We start from the raw sequence: 12,243 nt of genomic DNA, 5'->3' as shown, positions 1-12,243 counted from the left end.
ATAAAATACATAAGTCACTTTTTATTGTTGTTTTATCCAGTAACGTAACAAATAGTACACTGCGTACTTGTGTAAGAATCTCAGGTGAATGGCAACACGAGGGACCAATACAAAAAAAAAGTCCCAGAGTCACAAAGCCGGTATTGAGGCCATGACGAGGCCGCGTACACAAGGGCCCTTCTCTCCTCCTACACACCCCTATCCCTGCAAGGAGGGGTCTGCTGCAGATAATGGGGATAACAAGTGTCTGGTTCTTGGTCTCTGGGACAAACCTCTGTTGTGTTACCGACTCGCTCTCTTTGACTTGCGGGCCTGATTTTGAGTCCAGCTCAATGCCGATATTAGCACAAATGATCGATGTGTTTTAACTGCACATGTGTCTACTAAAAAGTCGCACTGCGCTTTCCCTAGGAGTTGGCTATTCGGACGCTGGGGGATGCACCATCTGCTGGGCGCATTATGGGAGTGTCACATAACTGGTTGCGAACTTGGCTGCTTAATCGCTCACACTGGATGCTGGACTCTGCCGGAGATTTTACACCTAGCCTGTGGATGGTGCGAGCTTCCACGGTGGATCCGATGGCAGCGCCTTCTGTTGCACCAAGCGCTATGACAGCGTCTAAAGACGCTCAAACCGACATCTCTGTCCTTGCACAGTCAGACGCACGGCTGTACACCGGGGAAGGGCTGATGCTAGCATTATCATAAAGTCGCACATGCGGCTATGGCAATCGCAGCAGCGGGCGAGTCGGAATCAACTGCAATCGCAGCAGCGGGCGAGTCGGAATCAACAGCTGTGTGTTAGCTTGCTGGGTAAACTATTACCAGCATCGGATCAATTAATAGTATGTGATATAGTAAAACTAAAGATTATAACATTATTCTTGGGGTAATATAAAATGATGGTTGCTCAGACTTAAATGTCTGCATGAAAGGGGGAGGGGTTTAATCTAGACTAGAAAAAACTGTTCCCCCAGCACAATGCAATAGAGCAGCAATAAGATTTAAATGCTACATGATAGTAGAAATCCAGAGATCTTTGTTGCATATATTTGCAAATATAAGTTTTTAAGCATCGGGCTGTCTCAAGGCCTCTCTGCACCGATGTCCCTAACGCTACATGATAATAGCGCTCACTTTGGGTCATAGAATTGCATACTGTTATGCCACATGATAAAAGCAACAAAGATCTCTGGATTTCTATTACCGTGTAGTATTGAAATCTTATTGCTGGTCTACTGCAGTGTGCTGAGGGTCAATCTCTTCTATTCTTGTCTAGTCATTATTCTTGTGGTGCCAAGAACGTGAGGTTGCTGCATGTAGTAATCATTATGTTAATAGCGTTTAAGTTAATTTGCTGTACATAATGGAACCCACACCAGGCTAGTGGTTGATATTCACTATATGAATTCTGCACACCTAAAAAGAGCCGAGACCCCCCCCCCCTTCCCTCTCACTAATAACCCCCCTCCCCTCACTAATAACCCCCCTCTCCTCCAGTTCCCTAACGCCAGATGCCAGATCGTGCTACAGCCTGCTATTCTCCCAGTCCTACATCCGTCCCTAGCTCTCCAATAAATCTCTATTAAACCTAAAGGTGCATACACACACAACGATTTGTTGAATGATTATCGATAACGATATTGTTCAATCGTTGAAAAAATCGATCACTTTCTGAATTAAAACGATGAACGATTATCGTTCATGCGCGTTCACGTCTGTCGTTCAGTCAGACTGACCAACTCAATGATTTTCAGTAAGGGAATATGGAAAAATCGTTTGTAGTTCAAAAAAATCGCTCATTACATTTAGTAAATGAACGATTTTAGTAAACGATTTTCGTTCATTTTTCCCTTGAAAAAATGAACAAAAATCGTTTACTAAAATCGTTCATTTACTAAATCGTTGTGTGTGTATGCAGCTTAAAGCTGCATACACACACAACGATTTAGTTAATGAACGATTTTAGTAAACTATTTTTTCCCTTGAAAAAATTAACTAAAATCGTTTACTAAAGTTGTTCATTTACTAAATGTAATGAACGATTTTTATGAACTACAAACGATTTTTGCATATTAACTTAATGAAAATCGTTGAGTTGACAAGTCTGACTGAACTACAAACGTGAACGCGCATGAACAATAATCGTTCATCGCTTGACTCAGAAAGTGAACGATTTTTTCAAACGATATCGTTTAACGATAATCATTCAAAAAATTGTTGTGTGTGTATGCACCTTAACTGTTAGGTTCAATAGAGGCTTATTGAAGAGCTAGGGACGGATTGTAGGGCTGGAGTTTTCCTGGGAGAATTGTAGCACATATAACATAGCACAGAAGCCAGTGGGGACCTATTTGCATGAGACTGTACTATAAAGTAGCATTTGACTCCCAGCTTCTTTCTCTCGGTCCTATAATGGTGCTTGGCGCTAAATGCAGTGAGCATAAAACTCCTTTCTTTTCTGTATAAACACCCCCAGTGTTTGTGCCTGGATGTTTACCACAGCTTGTCCCTTTATAATTGGTTCCTTGTTCTGGAAATGACTGGTACTGGGAACGCAGTCTAGACTCCAGCCATCTGACTAGAGTTGGTTGGCCACAAGTTCTGTACCAAGGCAGAATAATAAATCGTTTCTCACTGCGGCGCTGCCATCTCTGACAGGTGCCAGCCAAGGTGGCCATTTTGGGCCTGATTTAGAGATGGACACTATTCCGGTGTTTACGCAGTTGAGCGATAATCGTCAGTCTGCGCATGAGCCAATTGCCGTAGTCAGTCACAGCGACAGTTCTGAAACAAGGTGATTGACAGTCGGGCACCGTTTGGGGAGCGTAATGGGGGAATGGCGGCAAAAACACAGACGTGTTGTGTCCGTTTTTGGAGGCAGGTCGCATCCAGTACGCAGATAACACAGTTCGGGCGTCTCAATACACTCTGCCATTCTACGTGACCATAGGTTTACTCAGAGTTCTCTAAGAACCTGCGTCTTTGCAATACATATCCTGGCGTGTAAGACGCAGTAGCGCCGGAATCGGCTTATATCTCGGAATTAGGCCCTACTGTATGTCTCTTTAAGGGATTGAAAATAACGCTTTATGAACTAATGCTGGTAAAGTGACCAATTTGTCTGCACACAGTATGAGTCGCCATTTTGTTGGTGGAATTAGTGTTCGTAAGTCTGCACACTACCTCACACGTGACCCTCCAACGCCCCAGTATAAAATCCTCCTGCCTCCTCCCATTTCAATTGCAATGGCCGCTACCTGCAACCAGTGGGCCGGCGGTAACTATTATTCTGTGGGCGGGATGTACTAAGGCTAAAATGCGGTCAAGATGGCCGTTTTCTGCATTTAGGCAACATTCTCCCTATAATTACCAAACTCTGGAATACGATACATTCCGGAGTTTGCTATTGGGATCGCAGCTCCCATTTTGTACTTAAGGCAACTACGAAAATGCTAATGGATTCAAAGATCACTGGAGCATAGGGACGCCCACTGCTGCCTTCTCATCTGCGTTCGACGCCGTTTACCTACGTAAATATCTGTAACATCGACGCACATCGAGCAGCCATCTTGCCCTTGCTGCAGGTCTGACCAGCCGCAAACACGGCAGTCGCCATCGCACGTTGAGAGCTCTCATGCTGCGAGTGCAATCACAATGGCTAATTTATGCACGCCCATGATATGGCGTTGAACGGTCAGACGCGCCTGCATTTTTCTGACCGCACCCCCAGATGCTGACTACCTGTCACTCGCTGTGCGTGTGGGTCCTCTGCGTGAAATGTAATCGCAAAGCAATAGCTGCGTGTGCGCAGTGCGATTTATATACGCATGCACACTGACAATCGCTCGATCTGCGTAAGTATCGCCATTGCGTCAGTCTGGCACCTGTCCTGTTTCCAGGCTGAACCCTTCACTTTGTATAATGTCCAGGCCCCTATTGTAATTGCATTTTAGTAGTGTAGCTCCCCTCCCTTCTTCCAGCTAGTGGGTGCATGGATTGACAGTCGTGTAAATGGGTCATAGATTCCTGCATAACCTCTGAGGATTTATCAATGCGACTCCTCTATCCGAGCCCTGGGGGGGGGGAAGACAGCAGAACATGGCTTTTTGCGTCACAGCGTCTGTGGGTGGGGAAATATCTCTCTCTGATCATTGCAGAGCTTCAGTACTGAGTCTTGATGAGTCTACAAACATCTGTTGTGTTTACCAGCTTAGTGTGTCAGCTACACGCTAAGCACGGCTCCCAGACCACAGGATCAGCTGCCTGAGAGGGGATTGTGTGATCTACAAGTGTAAAGCAGGAAACCAAGTTTTCCACTGCTAGTCTGTATCTTAAGGTCACATTTATAAGGAATGTATACAGTGTGGGAGTGTAATTACTATATAATAAACGGGGCCGTAACAAGGGGGTGTGTGAGTGGTGCACAAGTGCGCAGGGCCCAGGCCTGGGGGTGGCCATTTGGCATGCAAGGTGCCTGGAATGGCGCCCCGCAGTCAGCAGAGCTACCTGGAGTGCACGTCACATTTTATAGCGAAATGAGCTGGGGTTGGGCGATTCATGGTGCCACGCCCTATGCGTCTGCATTATCAGTGAGGTCAAATCTGATCAAATGTATGTAATAGGACATTCTTTTTCTTTTCATTTATCCATTAAGTTATTATTTATTTATTTTCTAGGTACTTGTGTACTTTACGGACTCAGGGCCTGATTCAGAGCCGGACGCTATTTGCGCTCGCTCGTTCAGAAAAAAGGGGTGGCTATTCAAATGAACCGTTCGCTCTTTGCGGTCTGTTCACGCCTCTAGGTCTGAACGATCGAACAAAACTTGCGGTCGTTTTTTGGGAAACTACGCCCCCTGGCCGCTCGCATCCTACGTCATGTCCGCTATTTATTAGATTAATCGAGTACATCGACCAGCGTATGAACTGCTCGCTATTCTTGTGGTTGTTTTTTCCTACCGCAATCATGCGAGCAGTTCTGACTATAAAATAACCCAGTGACGTGGTCAATGACGCTGCTGTATTAATTATGCACACCCATAAAACGCCCGTTTTGACCTTTAAGCACGCCTGCGTTCGGATCTCCACTCCCCGTTTTCAAGCACCTTCCCCTGTTACCACCCACATACGCCTCCTCCTGCCACTCAAAATAGCAGGCATTTGCTATTTAGCGAACAAACGATTTTCGGCCGCACTGACTGGTTCGTGCATGCGTATTACGATCCGTACGCATGCGCAGTTGTGCAAACATCGCTCGGAACGAACGAGCGGCCGCTTACGAGCGGCTCTGAATCAGGCCCTCATTGCAGAGAGAACCAAAGTGTCCTACACTCATTATTATTATTATCAATCATGGTAATGTCTAAATCCCCTTCACGGAGAGGACCCTGATGTCATCAGCCAGTGTCCAGCGTCATTCCCAGTGTCCAGCGTCATTCCCTACCATCCAAGTGGGCATAGAGGGGGGACATAACTTTGTAGCGAGCCACCGAGCCCAAAGCTCTTTAGGTGGGGACAACTTTCGGTACTTTGTGTACGTAAAGTAGACAAGTACCATTTAAAACATTCATTGGGTTCTCTCTGCAATGAGTCCGTAAAGTACACAAGTACCGTTTTCTATTATTTGTGTCTGTTTCCATCTGTATTGGATCAAACCTTGGGCAAAATGAATGCTTGTATTGTTTACAGACGTATGGATATGCTCCGGAATAGATTTATATACTGATAGACACCGCATGTATTGTATTCCCTTATTTGTACTGGACTTTTTACATTTATATTTTGATGTATAGTGTTTTTTGCTTCAATAAAAAACTTTAAATACAAAATTATGTAATATTCTGAGTATATTATATATCTTACATATGTTTAAGTGTTTGGTGTGTTTTGTTTTTTTTATTCAGAAATCCAGCTGTAGGGCGCAGGGTTTTCTGGACTTTCCTAAGCAACTAATTAGAAGTTAGCTTTTATTTTCTAAACTGGTCTCGAAAAATGATTGTGTATGTATAATATATGTATATATATTAGGGATGTGCAGGCTCGGATAGGTTCGAATTTGCACGCCGAGTTAGGATTTTTCCCTCCAAAAAACGGGACTCAGAAAGAGGTAAAACGTCATCTTGCATGGACAAACATCATCATTCCTGGACCAGGAATGATGATGTTTGTCCATGCAAGATGACGTTTTACCTCTTTCTGAGTCCCGTTTTTTGGAGGGAAAAATCCGAGCCTGCACATCCCTAATAAATAAATAAATTAAATATATATATTAATAATATATTAATATATATAATATATGTGTGTGTATGTATGTGTGTGTGTGTGTGTGTATATATATATATATATATATATATATATATATATATGTATGTATGTATGTATATGTATATGTGGTCCTTGTGGGAAAATGACAACATCACTGACAATGCAGCCTATCCATTCACTAGGAGCCAGTGACATCACTGTGACTGCAGCCTATTCAGTCACTAGGAGCCAGTGACATCACTGATAAGGCAGCTCATCCATTCGCTAGGAACCAGTGACATCACTGATAATACAGCCTGTCCATTCACTAGGAGCCAGTGACATCACTGCAAATGCAACCTATCCGCTCACTAGGAACCAGTGACCTCAGTGAGGCACGAGGCACTTCACGTGATGTCGCTAGTCCCTAGTGAATAAATAGCTTGTTTCCTGATTAATATTTACTCTGCCAGCAATAAAGCTCTAAATGCTGCATGCAGGTTACACTTTAACTAATTCCCTTTGTGTTTATTGTGTTTTTATATATATATATATATATATATATATATATATATTTGTCCACATCCATTTAACTGTGTCCTCCCTGTATGACTGGTATTGGGACGCTGAAGGCCAGAGACTGCGTTAGTCAGGAGATGGGGTATGGTATGATACATTGCTGCAGAATTGTACATGCTGTAATCTGTTTGTCAGAACCTTGTGATCTCCTCCCACACAACCACTGTTCATCTTTCTTCTAAGCTGCAACACACCAGACTGGCTGCTAATGGGGCCGTCACATTACAGGAAACCACGGATCTCATCTGTGTCACCTTTGTGCTGCATACCTAAATACCACCTGTAAATTATTTTATTTTGTTGCTAATGGTTTCAGCATCTATTTCCTGTGCAATCGTCTCCCTGAAACCTCCCACACAGTTAAAAACAAAACAAATGTGTTGTACATGATAAACCTGATTCCAGTATTTCTCAGAAAAATAATTGGGTACATTTCTGGGTGAATATGGTCGTTGTTTTTCTTTATAAACATGGAATTATGCAGAAATTGCGCAAATGCAAATTTATGTGATTTTGCCACTTGCGTCTGCCTGCAGCTAGGTTTGTGTGTAGGGGGCATTGCAAACATAACCTTAATGAGCTTGTACTTATGTCACAAACACGTACAGCCCAGGAAAAAGACACTTATATGCCTGGAAAGCTGTATTGTTTGCAGGTGGTTAGGAGCAGGTACAAATAGCAGATGGTGTTGGTGTAGGTACTGTACTACCAAACCGCTTGTGATTGGCTGTTTGTAAATACTCCACTGGCACTGATTGGCTATTTCATCATTCACTCATTTAGTGAAAGTACGCTTTACCAATCGTAAGGTGCAAAATACATCCCATGAAAAGTATAGGACAAGCAAGGTTTGGTTTACACCATATGTGAGCAGGCCATACTTTCCAACTCTCCCTGATTGTCAGGGAGACTCCCTAAAATAGCAGCAATCTCCCTGACTCCCTGAAGAGTCTAGGGGGTAAATTTACTAAGATGGGAATTCTATTTAAGAAGTGATGTTGCCCATAGCAACCAATCAGATTCTACTTCTCATTTATCTAGCACCTCTAGAAGATAATACCTGGAATCTGGTTGCTATGGGCAACCTCACTTCTTAATAGAACTCCCATCTTAGCAAATTTACCCCTAGTAATCTCCCTGATTGCACCTTACCCCAATTATGTAGCCGTTATATACTTGGGAAAAATAGAAATCCAAGATATATACATTCAATGGTATAATCCGTGCCATTTCCCTGCATGGGTTATAAGACACAATGATCCCTATAGCTACATGCATAAGGTTTATTGTGGCCACTTATAGGGAACCACAAAACATGTAGATCTTGCTAACTGCTTTGGGGCTCATTTACATTTGGGATGTAAGTCACTTTTATGACACGCCCCTCAGATGTAGCAGGACACGCCCACTTTACCGCCGCACTCATAGGTGCTGCTTTCACAATCTCCCTGACATGCTTTTTCAAAAGTAGGCAAGTATGAAGCAGGCACAAAATCTGGACCTTTTGTGGTAAGAAAAATGCTGTACAGCGAGCCATAAAACACGCCTTCCCCACCACCTCATTTAAATAACCCTATTTGCAAAGCAAATTCTAATTTTTTCCACTAAAGCTCCCTCAATTTTCCCATCGGAATGTGCAATCTCTTTCACCCCTGCAGATGCCACCGCTTTGTCCCACATACATGGAAACTTGGGCACCATTGCGCAGAAGTAGGGACGTGATGATAAAAAAAATAAAAATAATATTTGCTCTGACATCAGCTAGAAATAGAGGTCTATTTACTAAGCGGTGTTAGGAGACAGAGTGAAAAGTGATAAGGTGCCAGCCAATCAGCTCCTAACTGTCATTTTTTCAAACACGGCCTGTGAGATGACAGTTGGGAGCTGATTGGCTGGCACCTTATCATTTTCCACTCTGTCTCCTAACACTGCTTAGTAAATATACCCCTAATTGCCTGAACCTAACCCCCCCCATTCCCGCAGCCTAACCCTAACCTCCCCTTCCCCTAGCCTAACCCACCCCGTGGGGGTGCCTAACCCTAAGTCCCCCCGGGAGCCCTTAAACCTAAAGCTCCCCCCCCCCACGCGGCTGTCCGCGCCTGTCTTACCTTAGTTCGGTTTGCCGGGCATCTGTCTCCCGGTGTAGGTCTAATGACAGGCGTAGGGTTTTCGACGCCTGTCATTAGTACTTTTCCGGGATTAGACAGTCTGGAAGGCGGCGGTCGGCATTTAGACCGTTGGCTTCCTGACTACATCCCGGCACACAGCCTTTTCTGACGATGAGCTTAGACTTGTAAGCTTGCAGTGAATTAATAAGTATTTATCGAACTATTTTGTTATTTGCTTTTGTGTTCAGTAAATATTACATTGAGGCCAGGGAGCGGCTGGTTCCATAAAAAAGAAAGGGAAAACAAACAATTCTTTCTGCCTGTAAGCTATATCGTTGGCCCGGATCTTTATGTGAATGACACCTGTAGCTTTACTTCACCTAATGGGCTCTTAAGGATTACTTGCTGTCTGTACACAGTGGAGTCAGCCATTTTGATGTACAGCCGATCAGTTGGCTATTGTCCCACAATGCAACAGGTTACACAGCATCTAAGCTTACCTCTTGCCCACTCGCTGTAATGGTGGCCATTTTTATGGGTTGTGTTAATATTCAGCCTATCAGTATACAGGGAACCAGTGATAACATTGAGGCACAATTATTTTGAGTGCAGCCCACAAAATGGCCGCCTCTTTGGTGTGCTTGTGATTGCTGCAGTTTAACACAACAAAAATAAAAAATGACGTCAAAGCTAAGAGAATACTAAACTGGTCATACAGTCTGCTTGCTCACTGAATTGCATACAGAAGGTATATACTGTATGAGCTTACGTATAGAAGAGGGGGATGGTTAATAATACAAAGTATCCAGTGTAACTACAGTATATAAAATGTGTAATTGAAATACCTCCAGTACCATACCAATACAAAGCATTGCTTAAGTTGGAAATGTGAAAGAAAATGGAAACCCAGAGATTTTCTCCAGACACCTTCTAAATAGTACAACAGTTGGACTAGACAGTGGACAGATGCTATGTGATATGTCCACACCAGCCATAGCCTATAGTCTGATATTCTCTATATATCAAGACAGTGCTCTACCTGTAATGCCATTTACCATCTATATCCTTGCTGCATAGCTGGCATCTTTTAAAAGCAAAAATAAGACCCTCCCGTGATCCACCCTAACCGCACCCACATTCTAATGAAGCTATACATAAAAAGTCCAAGAGGCGAAACGCGTCGCTAGGATAAAACTTCCATCAACTCAAGTCCCAAGTGTAACTCCTATGGGCCTGTTCTGTTAATGGTAGAAAGTGCAGTATACTGTATTTGTTTAATACAAGAACTAATTTTACCAGAGGGGTATCTACAAAGTATGAGGAGCATACGAGACTGGAAATAACCACATAGCATTGCATGGTCTGCAGGTATTCAGTGATAGGTGTCTCACATATTTATAATTGTTCCCCTAGTTATGCTGAATCCAAGACTCTGTTTTAGGACCTGGAAGATTGTAATTTAGGACACTAATCAGGGGTCCAGGGAATAGGATTATTTCAAGACCCTCCTACTTAAATTATACATGACAATAAGGGGTTCAGTTTTTTATTCTGCATAATTTGTAAGAGTGCCCATGTTTAGCTGTATCACAAAACAAAGTCTTGATGCCTGATTAGTAAATACCAGCATGTGTTTTGAGATGCATAATAATATAATGTATAGTGTTTGTGCTAGGCTGTAACCTGCTGTATTTGTTTTTCAGTGGGTGCTGGCATTTGAAATCTTCATCCCCCTGGTGCTCTTCTTCATTTTGCTCGGATTGCGGCAGAAGAAGCCTACGATCCACGTGACGGAAGGTAAGGGGCGCGGAATTACTGAGCCATATCGGTGAAAGAGTTGTCACCTGCCAAAGATTCATATTATCTTTACATCACACGCAATAGAGGAAATGCAGGTCAAAGATCAGTGACAGAATGCCAAAAAATTATATACTGAAACAAGCGCACCAATCCAATGGTGCTGCAGGAAGTGCTCGGGTGGCCACTTACACCCTATAAATCACAATAAACACAGTACTTGCAGTTCCTGCGCTCCTCTGGAGTAAAAGTCAGAATCAAGCAAAGTTAATAAATGGGAAAGTATCTTCGGAATAGATTCCTATGCTGTTCCTTTTCAAACGATTCACCCGTAAACATGCCAAAATTCAAATCTCCATATACAAAGTACCAATCAAGCTGTATCTGAGAGTATTAGGCCACTCTGTCTCCTCTCTGCTCTGCTCTCTATTGTGTCTGGGAGGAGGGTGTACTAGTGTTTGGCTTCACTCCCCTTCACTGCAACACAAACCCGGAAGCAGAGAGACTGTGTGACTGTGTGCCTGTGTGCACACAGTCACACAGTCACGTTTGAAAAGGAACAGCATAGGAATCTATTCCGAAGATACTTTCCCATTTATTAACTTTGCTTGATTCTGCCTTTCAGTGACAGAATGGTTTAATGCTCTCACTTATCTCGCAGTGGCTTGTTATTCAGTGAGAGGCTGATCGAGGACATCCTTTTCCTGACTGATGTCATTGAGTGTGGTAAACCTTGTCTTCCACACATGCATATGTAAGATGTCAATCGTTATTCCAATTCATATATGTAATGGAGGTCAAACTATAGGCTTCAGTGATGTTACCACTGATGAATTGACAGACTGAATTCTCATGGTAGCTGGTTCAGCACACTTGCCAAGTTTTTGGACCTAGGTCCTGGACTAACGCATTTCACATCACTACAGCCACCCCTGCTGTGAGATGCTTCATCGAGGCTTTGCACACTTCACAAGAAGGAAGCGGCATGCAGGAGTCTCCTGGGCCTTCTGGGACATAGACAAGGAAGTGGGTCAGTTCACAAATGGCTGCCGCTGGTCGCTGGCTAGTTCCAAATGACTTGGGGGCATATATATAAATAAAATTCATTATTAATGTGCTGCACTGATGATCATCGATGATATAAACCATTGATGGTTTCCTGTTGATGGTTCTCCACCATCCAGGTAAACCACCAATGGCACCACCCATGGTGAACCAATCGATGGCCATCCCTACTCAACAGCCAGAGAGCACAAAGTAAAGTGATAAAGTATGACACTAATAATGTATTGACATATTTAATGAGGTTTTATTATGGTATAGAAGCGTGACTATTAAAGTCAATGATATTTATGCAAATTGGTGCCCAGTCATAAAAAGTGATGTAACCTGTAAAATCCAATCAGATGTTTGCTTACATTTTTTAAACTATAATAAAAAAATAGTTGAAATATTATTGGTTGATATAGGTTACAGCATATTTTCTCTCTTTGCACATGAATTCTTTTTTTATT

General features: G+C 43.0%; 1 protein-coding gene across 1 annotated transcript in view; it reads left to right on the top strand.

The window, feature by feature from the left end:
* ABCA2 (ATP binding cassette subfamily A member 2) overlaps window positions 1-12,243 on the top strand; it is an 86,711-nt gene that overhangs the window by 22,785 nt on the left and 51,683 nt on the right. Inside the window, exon 2 of the mRNA XM_088459207.1 lies at window positions 10,636-10,729. Coding sequence (XP_088315333.1) covers window positions 10,636-10,729 — 94 coding nt within the window. The remainder of the gene's footprint in view (window positions 1-10,635; window positions 10,730-12,243) is intronic.

Source organism: Taudactylus pleione, unplaced genomic scaffold (assembly GCF_031769625.1).
Source record: "Taudactylus pleione unplaced genomic scaffold, aTauple2 ptg000897l, whole genome shotgun sequence".
Classification (NCBI taxonomy): Eukaryota; Metazoa; Chordata; class Amphibia; order Anura; family Myobatrachidae; genus Taudactylus; species Taudactylus pleione.
This window is presented reverse-complemented; position numbering and strand designations above follow the sequence as displayed.